General features: G+C 44.1%; 1 protein-coding gene across 2 annotated transcripts in view; it reads left to right on the top strand.

The window, feature by feature from the left end:
* The window catches only part of LOC113827142 (carboxyl-terminal PDZ ligand of neuronal nitric oxide synthase protein-like), a 373,830-nt gene that overhangs the window by 17,075 nt on the left and 336,755 nt on the right, over positions 1-20,000 (top strand). For both annotated transcript variants that reach the window (XM_070129932.1, XM_070129933.1), the window contains exon 2: positions 3,476-4,133. In XM_070129932.1, the coding sequence (XP_069986033.1) occupies positions 4,008-4,133 (126 nt within the window). In that variant the 5' untranslated portion in view covers positions 3,476-4,007. The remainder of the gene's footprint in view (positions 1-3,475; positions 4,134-20,000) is intronic.

The raw sequence follows: 20,000 nt of genomic DNA on the forward strand, positions 1-20,000 counted from the left end.
CACTTACCCCTCTACCTCCACCCCCACCACTACCACTTACCCCTCTACCTCCACCACCACCACCTCTACCTCCACCTCCACCTCCACCACCACCACCACCACCACCACCACCACCACCACCACCACCACCACCACCAAAACTCACTCTCCTTGTCCTCTTCTTCTCCCTCAATATCCCATACACTTCCGTCTCCACCATCACGCCCATAGCATCAAACCGAGTTGTTGGAGCATGGGATAATGCTATAGAAAATTGGTTAAATTATCTGCCGTTTAGTTGTCGAAATGGAACCAGCCTCCCACGACGGTTGTGGTCACGTGCGCGTGTGCATGTATGTGGTTAGGGACGGTGTGTGTGTGTGTGTGTGTGTGTGTGTGTGTGTGTGTGTGTGTGTGTGTGTGTGTGTGTGTGTGTGTGTGTGTGTGTGTGTGTGTGTGTGTGAAAGAGAGAGATAGAGTGTGTGTGTATGTTTGTATGAACCATGGCGTGTGTGTATGCGTAGGGATGGAGCATTATGTGTACGTTTTCATGAGTGTACTCCTATGTGTATGTATGTATATGTGTATCATACTTATAGAGGATTTTCTTACCATTCGTGTTACTACGTGTACTTACGTGCATACCTCTCCACGCCAATTCTTTCCCCTGTGTACCGTATCATGTTAAAGTTCATACAGACGCCCATTCAGGATTTCACACACCTAGTGAAGGGACAGGTAGTGGTGTGCCTGGTGTAGCCTGGGAGGGAAAAAGAGGTCGTTTGATATGCATTTTATTAGGGTGTGGGGAGTGTGTAAGGTTATTATTTTGGGGCCTTGGATGGAGGGCGTGGGTGGGCGTGCTTTTTTTTTTTTTTTTTTTTTTTTTTTTTTTTGTAATGGGTCGTATTTTGGGCTCCCCCCCCCCCCCCCCCCAAAGAGGGTTCTGGGGAAATGGCTTTATTTATGGTTGTGGGTTGGTGATGAATGTCGGGGGTGGGGGAAAGGGAGGGGGGGTGTTGCAGAGAGTTGTGGGTTGTTATTTTAGTTATTTTTGTGTGTGGTTATGGAGAATGTTGGCAGTTGTTTGACATATTTTTTGACGTTTCATTATTATTATTTTTGTTCAACGGAGGAATTCCTTTTGGTTGTAATACCTTAAATAGCAATACGAAAGATTATATATATATATATATATATATATATATATACATATACCGAGAGATTGTCTTGTGGGAAGAAAATCTGACTTCAGAACGCTTGAATGGAGGAAGTCGGAGCTAAGAAAAGAACGAAAAGAAAAGAAAAGAAAGAAAGAAAGAAGTCGGAGCCAAAAAAAAAAAAAGAAAGAAAGAAAAAAAAGACAAAAATCACGTGACCATTGCTTGAACGCATTGCTGTGAACATCACAAAGGCAAGACGGACGAAAAGCCTTCTCGACGCGAAGTCATTCTCACAAATAAGACGCTTTTTTTTAATTATTATTATCCTCTTTTTTATGTGTGTGTTCGCTCTTTTTTTTAAGTTGCATTTCCTCGCCTGTGAATCTCTCTCTCTCGCTGTGTCCTCCTTCCCTCCTTCCCTCCCTCGCGCGGGGAAAGTATAAGCGAGTGTCATAGAGTGTCATAGATAGGCGAGTGTCATAGTGTCATAGATAGGCGAGTGTCATAGTGTCATGGATAGGCGAGTGTCATAAATAGGCGAGTGTCATAGATAGGCGAGTGTCATAGTGTCATAGATAGGCGAGTGTCATAGTGTCATAGATAGGCGAGTGTCATAGTGTCATAGATAGGCGAGTGTCATAGTGTCATAGAGTGTCATAAATAGGCGAGTGTCATAGAGTGTCATAGATAGGCGAGTGTCACAGAGTGTCATAGATAGGCGAGTGTCATGGATTCAACACCTCTTCTTGTGGCATCCGATTCTCTCTCTCGAGCCATCGGTGGCGACAGAGGGACGGAGGGACGGAGGGAGGGAGGGACGGACGAACGGAGGGAGGGAGGGAGGGAGGGACGGAGGGAGGGACGGAGGGACGAACGGAGGGAGGGAGGGAGGGACGGAGGGACGAACGGAGGGAGGGAGGGAGGGACGGAGGGACGAACGGAGGGAGGGAGGGACGGAGGGACGAACGGAGGGAGGGAGGGAGGGACGGACGAACGGAGGGAGGGAGGGACGGACGAACGGAGGGAGGGACGGAGGGACGGAGGGAGGGAGGGACGGACGAACGGAGGGAGGGAGGGAGGGAGGGACGGAGGGCTTGGAGTGTGACTTGCATTTACCCACGCTTCGCTGGAGGCGGGGACGCACCGGCGCGTTCCCTGCTCTTTGCACTCTCCTCCTCTTTCTCTTTCTTCTTCCTTCTTTCTTTCTTTTTCTTCTTTTTCTTTTTCGTTTTTTTTCTTTTTCTTCTTCTTCTTCTTCTTCTTCTTCATCTGCTTCCCTCTTCGTCTTCTTTCTTCTTCTTCTTCTTCTTCTTCTTCTTCTTCTTCTTCCTCCTCTTTCTCTTCCTTCTAATCCTCCTCCTCTTCCTCATCTTATTCTTATTCTTCTTTCTCCTCCTACTCTTCCATCTCCTCCTCCTCCTCCTCTTCTCTCCTTCTCCTTGCATTCCCTCTGGCTCTCCTCTTCCTCTTTTTCTTTCTCATACTCCTCCCTCCCCCCCTTCCCTATTGCATTCCCTGCCATTATCCACCATCTCGACTTTATTCATTTTTTGCCTCGTCCTCGTTTCTCATCTATTATTCACTTTTCCTCTTCTTCCCCCTTGCCCCCTTCTTTGCATTCCCAGGGCCTTCCCATTCATCATTCTTATGCTAGAGTTCTTTTTTTTTATTTCCTTCTTGTCCTCTTCTCCGCATTCCCGCTGGCCATCTGTACTTCCCTTTTCTTCTTCCTTTTCCTTTTTTTTTTTTTTTGTTCTTCTTTTCCTTTTTTTATCTTTCTCCACACCTCTTTTTCTTCTCCTCCTCCTCCCCTCTCCCTTCCCTTGCTTCGTCTCCTACTCCTCCTCCTCCTCCTCTTCCTCCTCTTTCTTGTCCTTCATATCTTCCTTTTCCTCTTCCTCCTCCTCCTCCTCCTCCTCCTCCTCCTCCTCCTCCTCCTCCTCGTCGCACCTCACTCGACCCCTTACTCCCCCATTTCCTTCTCCTTCCCCTGTCTCTCTCATTTTATATCTTCGTACTCTCCATTGTTTTATCCTACCCTCGTTATTCCCTCCATTTCTTATCCATTTTAATTATCTTCCATTCCCCTTCTATCGCCCTCTTTCACTTTTCTGTATTTATCTATCTTCCTCTCCTCTCTCCCCTTCTTCATATTTTTTTTCAACCCTTTCGTTCAGTTTTAAGATATTTATTGACTGGGTTTTAAAATTCGCGCAGAGACCCCTTTGCAGTTGGCCTAAAATAATTTCGTGTTTTGGGTTAAAGTGTATTGAGTTTACCTTTTTTTTTTATTCTACTAATCTCTTTTTTCATTTCTCTTTTTCTCTTTACAGAATATATATTTATAAAAAAGGATGCATTAATGCTGAATCATCGCAGGACCAGGAGAAGATTCGTGTCCTCCTGTGATCGATCTCATCACCAAAGAGAGAAATAATAAAAAAATGAAAACAAGTGAACTCATCGTGTGAAGAGAAAGGAAAAAAAGAAAAGAAAAGATAGAGGAAAAGAAAGGAAAGGAAATTTCAAAAGTGATCCAACTAGCCCAGCCCCCCATTGACCCTCCCCTCCCCCCTCTACCCCTCCTGTTCCTCTTACTCTCCCCTCCTCCTCCTCCCCTCCCCCCTCCTACGGCTTTTGTTGTAGCAGCGCCAACCTGTAGCCGTCACGGGTCATTTCCCATCTTTTTTCTCTCTCTCTTATTCTCTTCCCCCGTCTCCCCTCTCCTCAAAATCCACCCAATGGGCAGCATCAGATAAGAAGGAAATATTTATACTAAAAAGTGCGTTCGCGCGTGTGTAGTCTATATCGTGTGCATATAAATTATTTGTGCGCGCGTTCGCTTGGAGTGAGGCGCGTTGCCAGATGCGCGGGAAGATGCGGATGCCCAGCAAGAAACAGTACAACTTGGTGACGAACGATGACTATGATTCGAGGATTCCCTTACACCCGGAGGAAGCCTTCAGCCATGGCATCAAGTTCAACGTCAAGGTAAGGCGCCAATGGGCTTCGTGTTTTTTTTTTTTTTTTTTTTTCGCGGGGATTTTCACGCGTTTTCTTTTTCTTTTTTCCCGCTCTCAACTTGTCTCCTCAGTCTTCGTTTTCTGTTAGTTTCTTGTTTTGGTAGATTTAAGTGAATATTGTCTTTTCTTCTCCGGGTTGAGTTATTATTTACACCAATTATGATACTTCAAATTATCTACACAGGATGTTTAATAAGTTTCCCAGACTCTTGTCGGGAATCACGAATTGGCAACTTTGCGAAATCGTGACGTCACGCGAAAATGACAATAATGAATAAAAGAACACGCTTTCAATAGCACAAGAAACGATCTGCTACGATGACTGTAATAAAGAACGGAAGCGGTGATGTTCCCAGCAACCAATTAGGAACAGATAAAGGAGACAATAACCTTTTCATAGTATTTTTACTGTTTTTTTAATCGAATTGGATCATAACATTGCGTTTGGTGTCTGAGAAGTAGGAGCAATTTTTTTTCTTTTCTTTTCTTTTCTTTTTTGTTACTGGGGAGGTATGAAGTTTTGAGTTTTGTGTATTATAGATCGTTTTGCCCTCAGAGAGAAATTATTTTGCTGTTACAAATTTCATTAGTAATTCTGTAGACTCCTTTTTATCCTAATGGATATTTGGATTTTCTTGTCTCTGCTGGTAACTTGTGTTTTATTTATATATTTGTATTGTGAGTGTGTTTTTGAGTTGGATCTTCCTGGCTTAGATTTTTTTTATTAGTGATGTTTGTAATGTTCGGCCGATAAAAGGGTTTTTTAAGCTTTTATGCTACTTTTCGACTTTTATCTTTTAAACTTTTTTTTTCTTCATTACATCAATTTTTTTTTATTTTTTTATTTTTCATTCTTTTTGCTTTAAGTCGACAGGAATTTGGAAAATAGATTAAGGCGTGACGAATGAAAGGGATGCGATCCACATATTAAATGGATTTCATTACAGGATAAAGATAATTTACGTTTGTTTGTTTGATCCAGGTTGCACCAAAATACGTGAAATTCATTTTTTGTTCTGGAACTTTGTTATAAATTAGACTTCTCCTTAATGAAGTAAAGAGCAGTCACTCTTTTTATTTCTCTCTCTTTGGTCTCAACTGACTTGCGTATTTATTGTTTATTGTTTGTGCTTTGAGTTCCAGGTGTAGGTCAATTTTTTTCTCTCTTTCTTTCTCTCTCTCTCTCTCTCTCTCTCTCTCTCTCTCTCTCTCTCTCTCTCTCTCTCTCTCTCTCTCTCTCTCTCTCTCTCTCTCTCTCTCTCCCTCCCTCTCTCTCTCCCCCTCTCTCCCTCTCTCTCTCTCTCTCTCTCTCTCTCTCTCTCTCTCTCTCTCTCTCTCTCTCTCTCTCTCTCTCTCTCTCTCTCTCTCTCTCTCTCTCTCCCTCTCTCCCTTTCCCTCTCTCTACCTTTCCCTCTCTCTCCCTTTCCCTCTCTCTCCCTCTCCCCCTTTCCCTCTCTCTCCCCCTCCCCCTCTCTCTCCCTCTCCCCCTCCCTCCCCCCCCCCACCCCCTCCCTCTCCTTCTCTCCCTCCCCCTTTTCCTCCCTCTCTCTCTCTCTTCCTTATTCCGCATCTCCTTATCTTCGACTCGTCAAGTTTCCACGTTTGTTTACGAGTCTTGTTTGCTTTTCTCACCCCGTTTCCTCGGCCGGGGGATTCGCTATCGGTCACAGTTCTTTGTTTACACGTTTATCGGGGGGTGGGGGAGGGAGGGAGTGGGGAGGAGGAGGAAGTGAGGGAGGGGAAGGGGGAAGGAGGGAAGAAGGGAGGAGAAAGGGGGGAGGAGAGGAGTGGGGAAGGAGGGGGAAGTGAGGAGGGAAGGAAGGAGGAAGGAGAGGCGAAGAAGGGAGGAGGGAGGAAGGAGAGGAGGAGAGGAGGGTGGGGAAGGAGGAGGAGGAGAGGGGGTGGGGAAGGAGGGGGAAGGAGAGGAGGGAGGAAGGAAGGAGGGGGAAAGGAGGGGGAGGAGGTGGGAAGGAGAGGGGGGTGGGGGAAGGACGAGGGAGGGGGGGAGGGGGAGGGAGGAGGGTGTCAGCTCCCTCGTGCAACTCACCGGTTCTTTGCGTCAACAAGCGACTTTTTCTTTGTTGTTGTTGTTGATCTTGGAGGATAAAGTTGGGGTTTGTCTTGCTTTTTTTAGGTTTTATTTGTTGTTACTGTTATTGTTTTTGTAAGGGTGAGGAGAGGGTCGTGGTTGGCTTCAGTGTTGAGTGTGGAGGTAGATTAGTGTAGAAAAATATATATTTAGATTAGTATGGCGGTAGATTAGGGTAGAAAAATATATATTTAGATTAATATGGAGGTAGATTAGGGTAGAAAATATATATTTAGATTAGTATGGAGGTAGATTAGGGTAGAAAAATATATATTTAGATTAGTATGGAGGTAGATTAGTGTATAAAAATATATATTTAGATTAGTATGGAGGTAGATTAGGGTAGAAAAATATATATTTAGATTAGTATGGAGGTAGATTAGGTTAGAAAAATATATATTTAGATTCGTATGGAGGTAGATCAGGTTAGAAAAATATATATTTAGATTAGTATGGAGGTAGATTAGGGTAGAAAAATATATATTTAGATTAGTATGGAGGTAGATTAGGGTAGAAAAATATATATTTAGATTAGTATGGAGGTAGATTAGGGTAGAAAAAATTATATTTAGATTAGTATGGAGGTAGATTAGGGTAGAAAAATATATATTTAGATTAGAATACAGGGGAAGGAGAGTCTAGGTTATGTGGTAGGCAGGGATTGGGGGAAAAGGTAAGGTGGGGAAGGGTTAGGGTTTGGGGAAGGGGGGGGGAAGGGTTGCGAATGATTGATAATGTAGGGAGGACGATGATGGAAGAGGGGGAGGGGGGTTGTTCATTCATCAGCAAACATGATATCCGGTTGTGTAAAAAAAAAAAAAAAATTGACATGGTAACAAGGTCAATGCCAGGGAACTGGGAGGGAGGGGAAGGTATGAGGGGGAATTAGGAATGGAAAGGAGAATAAAAGAATAAGATAGGAAGGAAGGGAGGGAGGAAAGAAAAAGAGTGAAGAAAAGGATCAAAGGGTATTGGAAGAAGAGAGGGAATGGATGGGCGAAGAAGAGAGGGGCGAAGGAAAGAATGAGAGAAAGGAGTAGTAAGAGGAAGAAGAGAAAAGGGAGAGAGAGAGAGAGAGAGAGAGAGAGAGAGAGAGAGAGAGAGAGAGAGAGAGAGAGAGAGAGAGAGAGAAAGAGAGAGTAAAGAGAGATAGAAAATAAGGAGGTAAAAAGTGATAGGAGAAATTGAAGAAAAGGAGACAGACAGACAGACAGACAGAGATAGAGGGAAAGCCAGAACCAGGAAGAGGAGAGAAGAGCAAGAGAACAGAGAGAAGGGTAAAAGGAACAGTGATAGAGCACATCTCTAGATTATATTTACATTTTTTACCGTTATATCATGCTGTGAATGATAAGAGCGATAATTATGTAATTGGATGAGGGTTTGGCTCACGGTATACGAGGATGTATTCCCATTCACATGTTCCGGGCCACAGGAAACGTTTGGTGTGTGTGTGTGTGTGTGTGTGTGTGTGTGTGTGTGTGTGTGCGTGTGTGTGTGTGTGTTTGTGTTGTGGGTGGGTGGGTGTTTGTGTGTGTGTGTGTGTGTGTTTGTGTTGTGGGTGTGTGTGTTGTGGGTGGGTGGGTGTCTGTGTGTGACAGATCTCAGTCATAAAAATCTAACAGAACTCAAACATCAATACACACACACACACACACACTCACATTCTTACACACACACACACACACACACACACACACACACACACACACACACACACACACACACACACACACACACACACACACACACACACACACACACACACACACACACACACACACACACACACACAGTCTCCGAGGCCAGATTCCCTCCTGCTGCAAGAGAGGTGGAACAGACAGACAACAAACTATTATTTATTTGTCTGGCTATTAATTGATGTACTTTGATTATTAATCGATTAATTTATCTGCTGTATGGTAGGCCTATTTTTTATTTATTTTTATTATTATTATTATTATTATTATTATATTATTATTATTATTATTATTTTTGTGTGTGTATGTGTGTGTGTGTGTGTGTGTGTGTGTGTGTGTGTGTGTGTGTGTGTGTGTGTGTGTGTGTGTGTGTGTTAACCGCAAGTATTGAGATGTAGGTCTTGCGGCTCGGAGATTTTGAATCGGTTCTATCTGTCGAGAGGATAATAATTTACGGTCCATTTTATCCATCTGCGTCGGTTTGTGGCGTCACGTGGATCGAGATGCCAAAAGACAGATGCTCTCACTCTGCATTCTTTTATTTATCTTTTTTTCCCCTTTTTTGCATGTCATATAAAAGCGGTTTGCAGTTACTGTGCCTGCGTGACGTGAGGCAACGGCAGATGTCCTTTCGTTGTGTAAACCATAAAACCCGTCAACGATTTTTTTTTTGTAACGGCTCTAACGCATGCGAGATAAACCGTAACGTTGCTATCGATGTGGTGTGGTGTTGGTGGGAGTGTGGTGTTGGAGGAGGCGTAGTGATGGTGAGAGAGTGGTGTCGAACCGCGCGCCTCCATGTCACCACACTCGGCCACTCTTCACAACCAGAAAGAGGTTGTTTGTAATTTACGGCAACACCATCTTCCATCTCGTTTTTTTTTCTCTCTCTTTTTTTTTCTTTCGTATTTTAATTTGCTGTGAGAATAAAGCGAAGGGGAGGGGGTGGGAGAGGAGGGAGGGAGAGCGACCCGGCTACACGGTGAACATAACCTACTTGGGCGAAATGTAAACAAAGCTATGGCGGGCTTAATACCAGCCAGGCGTGTTTGTTCTGCGGGAGAGTCAACAGCCCAGATACTTAGAAGAGGAAGGAGGAGAGGGGAGGGGAGAGGAGGAGAGGGGAGGTGAGAGATGAGGAGTGAGGATCCGAAGTCATAACGTGGAAGATGATACGACTTAGTGACTGAGATGCCGCGGAAGGTATGTGGAATGTGGTCGTTCGAGACGTTTGTTTAATATATATTTTCCTCTTTCCTTTTACATGGGCATACTTACCTGTTAGGATATTTAGGTTAATTTCCTGAACTGACACATACATACATACTAACTCACTCACTCACTCACTCACTCACTCACTCACTCACTCACTCACTCACTCACTCACTCACTCACTCACTCACTCACTCACTCACTCACTCACACACACACACACACACACACACACACACACACACACACACACACACACACACACACACACACACACACACACACACACACACACACACACACACACACACACACACACACACACACACACACACACACACACACACACACACACACACACATACACGCGCGCGTATATTGATTAACTATTTAGCTGATGTGCACACGTTTTCTCTTTAATGCGGGAATATTAAACATCACAAAGAAATTTGAAAACGGTCGACGGTTTAATCAGAAAATGACTAACAAAATTCTTTCCATCACATTGATTATAGGTGATCATTATGATACGTTTAATCACAAGTTAATAGCTAATTGAAGCTTATGTTGGTAATCTCGACCTAATAGGTATCTTTGTACCGAAAATGAGATTGTATATGAGTAATTTGTCGAGTAGCTACAGTTTTTGGCGTATATGAAAACCGTCGTAACGGAAAAAAAACTTTTTATCGACTTCTTTTGTTTTAATTGATTTGCTACCTCCTTTCTTTTCCTGTTCCATTCCTCCCTTCTATATATCCATGTCCTTTATTTCAATCCTCTTCCTCCTCCATCCCTCTCTCTCTCTCTCATTCTTTTTTCTTTCTCGCTCATATTCAATTACACTCGGCTTCCCTCGCCCGCCCATACATAGCACGTAGGCCTATTTCTCATGTCGAAGAAGGTCGCTGTGCCTCTGTAACGGGTCACGTTGAGGCGTCGATCAGGGGTTTCTGAAGACTCCTTGAGCCTAAACCGAGCCGGTACTTCTTTCTCCTCTCTCTGTTCTTCTTATCACTGTTTTTTTTTCTCCTCACTTTATGCTTCGGTCGTCGCCCCTCCCCTCTTCTCTATTTTCTTCTTGTCATTCCCTTAACTTTCTTGTCCAACCTCAGTCATTTCCCCTTCTCCCAGAATCACTCCTCGTTCTTCTTCTTCTTCTTCTTCTTCTTTTGCTTCTTCTTCTTCTTCTCCTCCTCCTCCTCCTCCTCCTCCTCCTCCTCCTCCTCCTCCTCCTCCTCCTCCTCCTCCTTCTTCCCCTCCTCCTCCTCCTTCTCCTCCACTGCCATCTTTTCTCTTCTTCCTCTTCCTCCTCCAGATCATTATCATTTTTCTTCTTCCTATCCCCTTCCTGCTTGTTACCCTTCTATTTTCGTCCAGAGAGAGAGAGAGAGAGAGAGAGAGAGAGAGAGAGAGAGAGAGAGAGAGAGAGAGAGAGAGAGAGAGAGAGAGAGAGAGAGAGCACAGGGTAAGGGAGGAATCACATGCCTCAAAAATGTGCAAATACGCAGATAGTCGATACACTGTATTAATTGACATGTTAATTAATTGGACAGCTGCATGGGATGGATAATTAGTCAACGTTATGCTAATTGTTAGCTTTAATTGAGCGGCATCGTATGTTTTTGTTCTTCCGGGTCGTAGCAGAGTGACATGGGCTTCTCTTCTGTATCAAGCGGTGTAGTTGGTGTCTTCGTCCGATGTTGGCGCTGGGGAGGGTCGTGTGTGGCGGGGAGAAATTTTCCCCTGCCCCGAATTTCTCTTTTTTACTTTTTATCTTTCGTTTTTATTATTTGTCTCTGTCTGTTTGATTGTGGGTCTCAGTCTGGCTCTGTCTCTGTCTCTCTCTGTCTGACTCTCTCTGTCTGGCTCTCTCTGTCTGGCTCTCTCTCTCTCTCTCTCTCTCTCTCTCTCTCTCTCTCTCTCTCTCTCTCTCTCTCCCTCTCTCCCTCTCTCCCTCTCTCCCTCTCTCCCTCTCTCCTTCTCTCCTTCTCTCCCTCTCTCCCTCTCACTTTATCTATCTTCCATATTTTACTTCGTCTTTCCACCTCTTCTCTCGTTCTGTCTGACCTCTTTCTTCCCCTCTCTTCTATTTAATCTTTCACATATTCCCTTTTAGCTTTTCCTTCGTGCTCTCCTTCGTCTCCTCTTTTACAATTTCCTCTATCTCCATCTGAACTTCCTTGGGGTCATAGTAGGATGTCTTCAAGGAACTGTGAGTCCTTTGTGTCCATTTGTCGTCTACATCATCACTTTCCTCCATAAAATTCGCGAAATGGTATCTTCTGTCTCTCCTCTTTTTCTTGCTGCTCTTTCTTACCTCCTTCGGCTTCCCTCCTTCCCTCCTTGTTCCGTCTTTCTCTTCTCTCCTTCTCTTCACTCTTCTTTCTTTTGTTTTGCTGGTTTTCTCTTTTTCTTTTGTTCTTTCACTCGATTTTCTCGATTTTCCCCTCTCCTCCTCTATCTCCTCAAGACAGAACATAAGGAGAACCCCCTTTCAAGATTTTTTTCCTCTCCTCTCTCTTTCCCTTCTTTCTTTCTATTTCCTCTTTATCTCCCCCTTCATCCTTCCCGCCATTCCTTCCTCCATCCTTCTCTCAAAGCAGAATTTAAGGAGAAACACCTTCTTCCTCCGTCCCTCCTCCTGTCCTCCTGCAACACTTGTCCCTCCGCCGTATAAATTCGCGAAACAGAGGAGAGGAAAAAGGGGCTAAAGAGAGCATTAAACACGAACGCCGACTGTTAGAAATAGTGCATCATGTCCCTATGTTGGGCGAGAGGAAGCCCCCAACTTTTGTGATGTCGCGGGGGTTTTATGGGGCAGTGTGACGGCGGCGGCGGTTGGGTAGCCTATTGCGGCGGGTGGGGTGGGGTGGGAAAGGGGGGTGGGGGGGGGGGGTGGGGGGGAGGAGGGGACGATACGTGCCTGGGTTTCCTCCGTGGTCGGGTTCCTTTGCTTTTTTTTCTCTCTCTCTCTTCTCTTCTTTTCTTCTGGTATTTTATTTTGTTTTCTGATTTTTTTCTCTATTTTTTCCTCTTCCCTTCGCACTTTACTTGTGTGTGATCTTCATTTCTCTTTCCTCTCGTCATCTCTTCTCTAATCCTCTTTTCCTTTCATATTCTCGTCCTATTCTTTCCCATTCTTTATTTATACTATTTTCCTATCTCCCCCGAAACTACGCGTGTTCTTCTTCTTCTTCTTATCCTCCTCCTCCTCCTATGTGTGTCTATCCAAAGCGGGTCTTGGGTTTTCTCATATATTTGACTGCTTTATTAGTTCATTCTCTTCACGTGTTCCTTTAACCGAGTTGTTTTGCTTATGAAGAACGCTCGTATCAAACCAGGCGATGAGATTAGAGAGAAGTAATGAGAGACAGAGATAGTGAGGATGACAAAGAAGAAGAAATGAAAAAAAAAGAATGAGGAGGGAGTGAGAGGAACGCGCAGTTACCTGAAAAGCACCTTCGTCATGATTTTTTTTTTTTTTTTTTTTTTTTTTTAAGTGAACTCGTGATGCATCTCTTTGCGAAATTTTGCTTCTGTGTTTAGACGTTGGACTTGGGGATTTCCCTTCGTTTCGGAGAAGTTGGGGGTGGGGGGTGGGGGGTGTCTCATGACTTGGAAGAGTAGGCTTGTTTTTTTCATGTTTATATTTATGTGTGTATGCACGCACGCACGCACGCACGCACGCACGTACACACACACACACACACACACACACACACACACACACACACACACACACATATATATATATATATATATATGTACATATATGTATAAGTAAGTATATGTATGTATATATTTACACGGATATTCATATATACATATATGTATGTATTTACTTATTTATTCATTACATATGTGTGTGTGCGCGCGCGTTCTTGTGTTTATGTGCGTGTCTTTTTACACATGTATGTAAATATACACTGTAGGTGTAAACGAATGCACGTGAACCTAAAGAGTCGTCGACCCATCTCATTCGTCTCATTCCCGACGAAATAAATCACCGGTTCCCGACGCCCATTTCCTGCGGGCGCCTCTCCCTTTCTCTCGCCTGTGAAAGGGTCTCGCACTCGACTCAAACGGGAACATTGTTCTCGAAGGAAGGGGAGGAGGGGGGGGGGAGGAGGTACGAGGGGAGAGGATGGTGAGAGGAGGAGGAGGAGGTAGGAGGTAGGAGGATTGGAGTAGGGAGGAGGAGGATGGGGGGAGAAGGTAGGAGGGAGGGGGAGGGAGAAGGTAGGAAGGAAGAAGGAGGATGGGGGCAGGAGATAGGAGAGGAGGGAAGAGAAGGACACCCTAATGAGATCGAGATTGGAGGGGAAGGGGGAGGGAGGGGAATTTGATGCGAAGTGACTTAATTGAGTCACGTCAAGTGTCCGCTTCGCTCACGGAATGACTGGGACCCGCCGCTTCCGCCTCGGGGCTTCATAAGGCGGCGATTCACGTCTCGGAAGGTTGTTGCGCCGGGCTTATGAGGCGCTGTTTGCTAAGGAGAGATTTGGAGGGTTCTTTTGTTATTATTATTATTATTATTATTATTATTATTATTATTCATTTATTTATTTAGGAGAGATTTGGAGGGTTCTTTTGGTATTATTATTTTTATTATTATTGTTATTATTATTATTATTATTATTATTATTATTATTATTATTATTCATTTATTTATTTTTTGTTTTTGTATTAATTAGTTTTTATATTTCTATTTATATTATTTTCTGTTCATTTGTTTTTTTATCAGTTCATGTATATTTTATTTTTTTATAATTCATATTTGTTTATTCATTTGTTTATTTGTTGTTCTTGATTTATTTTCATTTATTCAATTATTTATTATTTATTTGTTTTTTTTCATTGAATTTTATTTATTTACTTATTTATTGTTGTTATGGATAAGGGAATGGATAAAAAAGGGAAATGAAAAAAATAAATGGAAGAAAATATATTGATGATGATGGTAATAATGATAGTGATGATAAGTGAAAATGTAAATGATAAGATAATGACATTGTTAATATTAATGATAATGAAAGTAATGATAATAATGATAACAGTGATGATAATGATAATCATGATGAAAATAAAGAATAAGGAGAGCAGTAGTGATAATGATAACAGCATTGATTAACAATAATGATGATAATAATGAAGAAAAGTTAATAATTGATAGTAAAAATGATCATGATAAAATCAGAATTAGAAAGAAAAAAAAGAAAGGACGCTTGATTGCACTGAGGAAATGAGGAAAACGGATAAAAGGGAAAAGAAATGAGACAAGGAAAAAGAGGCGAATAAAGGCAAGAATTAGGAAACATAACAACTAGTAAATCACTTGGGTTTTGACGCGGCGCATGGGAACTAAGGAGGGTGCCAAGAGTTTTTTTTTTTTTTTTTTTTTTTTTTTAATTCTCTCTCTCTCCCTCGGTCTATTTCGCTCTCTTCTCGTGTCTTCTCTTCTCTTTTCTCTCCGTGTCTCTCTTCCTTTTTTTTTCCTGTTTTCATTTTCATCTTTTTTTCATCTTGTTTCTTTCGTTTTTTCCTTCTTCTTTTCTCTCATCATCTGCGCTTCATTTCCTCTTCCCTTTTCATCTCTTCTCCTCTCTTCTTTTTTTCTTCTCTACGTTTTCATTTCTTGAAAATGGAAGTATGAAAATGAGGAAAAGAGAGAGAGAGAGAGAGAGAGAGAGAGAGAGAGAGAGAGAGAGAGAGAGAGAGAGAGAGAGAGAGAGAGAGAGAGGAGAGAGATGATAACGAAAACAGAATAAACCAAAGAGAAACGAGAAGAGACCAAGAGGTAAAGAGAGGAAGGGAAAAACGAGAGAGAGAGAGAGAGAGAGAGAGAGAGAGACAGAGACAGAGACAGAGACAGAGACAGAGACATAGAGAGAAGAGGGAAAGAGAAAAGATATGTGGGCGAGGAGGTTATCTTCAGCAACATCTCACGTCATGTCTCGGAAGGCGGCGCGTGGCCATAAATATGTCTGCGTCCACGGGGAGTTTGTGTGCGTGCGGGGGGTGGGGTGGGGGCGGGGGTGGGGTGGGGGCGGGGGTGGGGTGGGGGCGGTGGTGGGGGTGGTGGGAGGGTATGTGCGTGCGTAGGGGTAGAGAGAGTATGTGTGTGTAGGGGGAGGGGTGCAAGTGTGTTTGAGGGGGAAGGGGGGTTGTGTGTTTGTTGGGGGGTGGGGGTTTTGTGTGTGTGTGTGTGTGAGATAGAGAGAGAGAGAGAGAGAGAGAGAGAGAGAGAGAGAGAGAGAGAGAGAGAGAGAGAGAGAGAGAGAGAGAGAGAAAGAAAGAAAGAAAGAAAGAATATCTTCCATTACGAGACAGTGAGAAGTAACTGATTTAAGATCCGCGAATTCCCAAATTGACATTAACGTTTCGCCAAAATGTCTTATTAGATCACGTGTTATGAAATGTTTTAAATGGAAGGGAGGGATGGAAGGAGGGGAGAGGAGAAGAGAAGGAGGGGAAGAACACCGGCGAAGAAACGTGGAGAGAAAAAGATAGATAGATAGTGAGGAAGAGAGCGTTAGGATAAATTAATTAAGAGCGGATGTAATTATGAAATCGAGATTGCCTAATTGGGTTTAAAGGGATTGTTCATGCAGGACGCACGGGGGTTAGGGAGAAGGGGGAGGGAGGAAAAGCAGGAGAGAGAGGAGGGAAAGGAGGAGATGAGGGAGGGGAAGGAGGAGATGAGGGAGGGGAAGGAGGAGAGGAGGAGGGAAAAGGAGGAGATGAGGGAGGGGAAGGGAGGAGAGAGGGAGGGAAGGGAGGAGAAAATGGAAGGGATAGATAGATAGAGAGAGAGAGAGGCGGAGACTGATCAATGAGGATCAAGCCAAGGAGAAAGGAAAGGAAAAGAAAAGGAGAGAAGGAGAGAGAAAGGACTATGAACTAAGGGGAAAGAAAGATAACCAGAGAACGAGATAAGAGAGTGAGGGTCAGGATAAAGAGGAGTACGCAAGAAGGGGGAGAGTGAGGGGAAGAAGCAGGAGGGGGAGGAGGATAAGGGAAAGGAGAGAAGAGGATGGGGTAAAGGGAAGGGAAGAGAGAGTAAGGGGAAAATCAGAGGAGTAAGCATGAGGGTGAGGGAAGAAAGGGAGAGAGTGAGAGGAGTAAGGGGGAAAGGAGGAAGAGGAGAGTGAGGAGAAGAAACGGGGAAGTAAGAGGAGTAAAACCGGGGTGGGGGGCGAAGAGAAGAAAGAGGGGTTAAGAGGGAGTAAGGGAGAGAGGGGAGGCAACCAGAGGGGAAGGCGCTTGTGGGTTGAATGAGTGAGAGGAGTAAGGGGGAGAGGAGGAAGAGGAGAGTGAGGAGAAGAAACGGGGAAGTAAGAGGAGTAAAACCGGAGTGGGGGGGGGCGAAGGGAAGAAAGGGGGGTTAAGAGGGAGAGTAAGGGGAGAGAGGGAAGAGTGAGGGGAGGCAACCAGAGGGGAAGGCGCGCTTGTGGGTTGAATGAGGAGTTGATTGAGTGGAAGGAGCGAGGCGGAATGACAGGTCCGAGAGAGAGAGAGAGAGAGAGAGAGAGATCTTCCTTGACGTTTTCTCAGGAATTTCTAACTCTAACCTGTGTGTGCGGGTATATGTGTGTGTGTGTGTGCGTGTGTGTGTGTGTGCGTGTGTGTGTGTGTGTGTGTGTGTGTGTGTGTGTGTGTGTGTGTGTGTGTGTGTGTGTGTGTGTGTTGGGGAGGGAATATATTGTTAATTGTCATTTTCTAGATTTTGATAAAGATACCGGTTGCTGATCAACATGATTTTGCTATCTTTATTTATAGAATGTATCACTTCAATAGATAATCGTTTATAATGATATGTAAAGTAAAGGAATCCAGGGCAGAACAGCAGAAAGAGGAAAGGAAAACAAACAACGAAAATAAACCGTATACAATATCATTATTTACAGCACGGACAACAGATACTGCACATACAACATTTACAACGCGTGCGACTTGGGAACGAAATTCAGTTTTGTTCATAATTAGCTTCGGCCCGAGCAGAGCCAGCAGGAAAAGTAAAAAAAAGGTCACTATGACGTTTCTTTTCGGCGAAGTATAGTGTCTGTTTACGTCTGCGGGATTTAGGCTGTTTGATCAAACTTTTCTAAGATGACTGTTTGATTCGAGAGATCTTTATGTCATCTTTCTGCGGAATTATCTTCTATATTATATTTTTTTTTTTCTGTATCTCTGGCTTTTCCCCTTAAGTCTTCGGACCCCCAGGAGGAGAATCAAGAATTGCGGTAAGAAGAATATGGTCATAAGAATAGGTGCATGCGCTAGAGATGTGTTCCGCGACGACAGAAACCCTGATGGAGGGGACTTTAATTAACATACAGCCTTCCACACAACACATCAAAGGCAGAGGCAAGATTCACGGCACAGGTTGCAATTGCAGCTTGCATTGTGGGGCTGTGCATCACACCTGATACACCCAGCGGCCTCTGTAGGGTCTCGTGGGGGGGAGGAAGGGAGGGGGGATCGAGAGGAGGGGAGAGGAAGAATGGGGAAGAGGGAAGAAGGAATGGTCTCGTGGGGGGAGGGAGGGGGGGGTCGAGAGGAAGAATGGGGAAGAGGGAGGGAGGAGGAAGAATGGGAAGAGGAACGGAAAGTAAGAATGGGGAGGAGGGAGAGAGATGGGATTGGGATAGAGGAGGATAAGGGAAATAGGGAGGGGGAGAAAATATGGAGGGGGAGGGGTTAGGGGAATTGGAGGTAGGTGCGAATAAGGGAGGAGAAGAAGAAGAGAGAGGCGGAGATAAGGAGGTGAGAAGGAATGAAGGATGAGGAGAGGAGGAAATGAATGGGGGGGGATGGGAGAGGAGGAATGAGTAAGGGGAAAGATTAAGGGATAGAGCTAAGGGAAGAGAAGACAGAATGCAGGAAGAAAAAGATAAGAAGGGAAATGAGTTAGGAAATGGGGAGGGGACGAAGAGAAGAAGAAGAGAGGGAAAGGGAAAGAAGGGGAAGGGAGGGTGAAAAGGAAGCGAGGGGAAAAGAAGAGCGAAGACGGAGAAAATAACTAGGGTGGCAGGGAGGGAGATGTGTTTCCACCAGACTATTTCTGGGTGTAATTACGAAGGTGTTAATGAGGTTAGCAATGAGCAAAAAAGTAGACCATTAATGTGATGAAAGACTTTTAGGTGGAAGTCCTTAAAGACCATTTTTTCTTCTTTTTTCTTTTTTTTTTACATGTTCAGAAATTATGTAAAATAGAGATCGTGTGACTATTCTTCTCTCTCTCTCTCTCTCTCTCTCTCTCTCTCTCTCTCTCTCTCTCTCTCTCTCTCTCTCTCTCTCTCTCTCTCTCTCTCTCTCTCTCTCTCTCTCTCTCTCTCTCTCTCTCTCTCTCTCTCTCTCTCTCTCTCTCTCTCTCTCTCTCTCTCTGTTCCGGACTCCAATTTTCCTTAACAGCGGATTTAAAAGAAATATATATTTTTAGAAAACATTCGTCTAAGTCTTGAGAAACTTCTGAAAGAAAAGAAAATAGGGGGAAAATCACTAACTTTTAAGCCTCTAAGAATATTTTCTTTTCATTCCCATTGTTTTAAGCCTTCTTTATAGAGGGGGGAGCGGGCGGGGGGGGGATGTGAATATTAATCAATTAGTTCTGAAGATTACATCGGGAAAGAAATTGAAGCTGTCAAAAGTAGGATTTCTCAGGTTAGTGATCTTCCCCACCGAGAATAAATAGATAAATATATATATATATATATATATATATATATATATATATATATATATATAGAGAGAGAGAGAGAGAGAGAGAGAGAGAAGGAGAGAGGGAGTGAGAGGGAGGGTGAGGGGGAGAGGGAGGGAGAGGGAGAGGGAGAGGGGGGAGGGAGAGGGAGAGAGGGAGAGAGAGAGAGAGAGAGCTAGAGCGAGCAAGTGAGAGAGAGAGAGAGAGAGAGAGAGAGAGAGAGAGAGGGAGAGAGCTAGAGCGAGCAAGTGAGAGAGAAAGAGAGAGAGAGAGAGAGAGAGAGAGAGAGAGAGAGAGAAAGAAGAAAAGAAAGAAGGGAAAAAAGAGGAGACAGAAACAGAGACAGACTCGAAGACGAAGGCACACACTGCCTGCAGGCAAAAGCGGACTGACATATATTCAGTTTCATCTTGAGAGATCCCATAAAACGAGGGGGAGGGGGTCCCAGGGGGGCGAGGTGGTAAGCGGTGTGAAGGGGCAGATTTGGAGGTTAGGTGGAAATTGAGGAAGATGAAGGAAAAGAAGGAAGAAGGAATAGGAGGGTGGGAGAAAGGAGGAGTGAAAGAGGGACGTGGAGCATGTGGACAGTTAGAGAGATGTAGATATAGATAGAGATAGATACGTAGATATGTTTGTGTGCTTGTGCCAAATCTCTATATTTAGGCTTTGTGTACGTGTGTTTATGATTGTGTATGTAAAGGTGGAGAGAAAGAGAGAATAAGAATAAGAAGAATTGGAGGGTGAGAAGAAGAAGAAGAGGAAGAGGAGGAAGACGAAGAAGAAGAAGACGAAGAAGAAGAGGAGGAGGAAGAAGAAGAACAAGAAAAAAGAAGAGGAGGAAGAAAAAGAAGAAGAGAAAGAAAAAGAAGAAGAAGAATAAGAAGAGAAAGAAAAAGAAGAAGAAGAAGAAGAGAAAGGATAGTTTGCGAGAGCGAAAGAACGAATGGGCTGAGGCAGCAATTCATCCCCAAAATAACAGAAGCGAAGAGAGAGGAAAAAGGGCCAGCTACTTCCCAAGACAAATGGCGGCCGAAGGGAAAGCTCAGCGGCGCCTTTTCCTTCCCCTTGGCCGCTAGCCCTACCCCCTCTCCCCTCTTGTGCCCCTCCCCCCCCCCCCTCCCCTTCAAGCTT

The sequence above is a fragment of the Penaeus vannamei genome, chromosome 14 (assembly GCF_042767895.1).
Source record: "Penaeus vannamei isolate JL-2024 chromosome 14, ASM4276789v1, whole genome shotgun sequence".
Taxonomy (NCBI): Eukaryota; Metazoa; Arthropoda; class Malacostraca; order Decapoda; family Penaeidae; genus Penaeus; species Penaeus vannamei.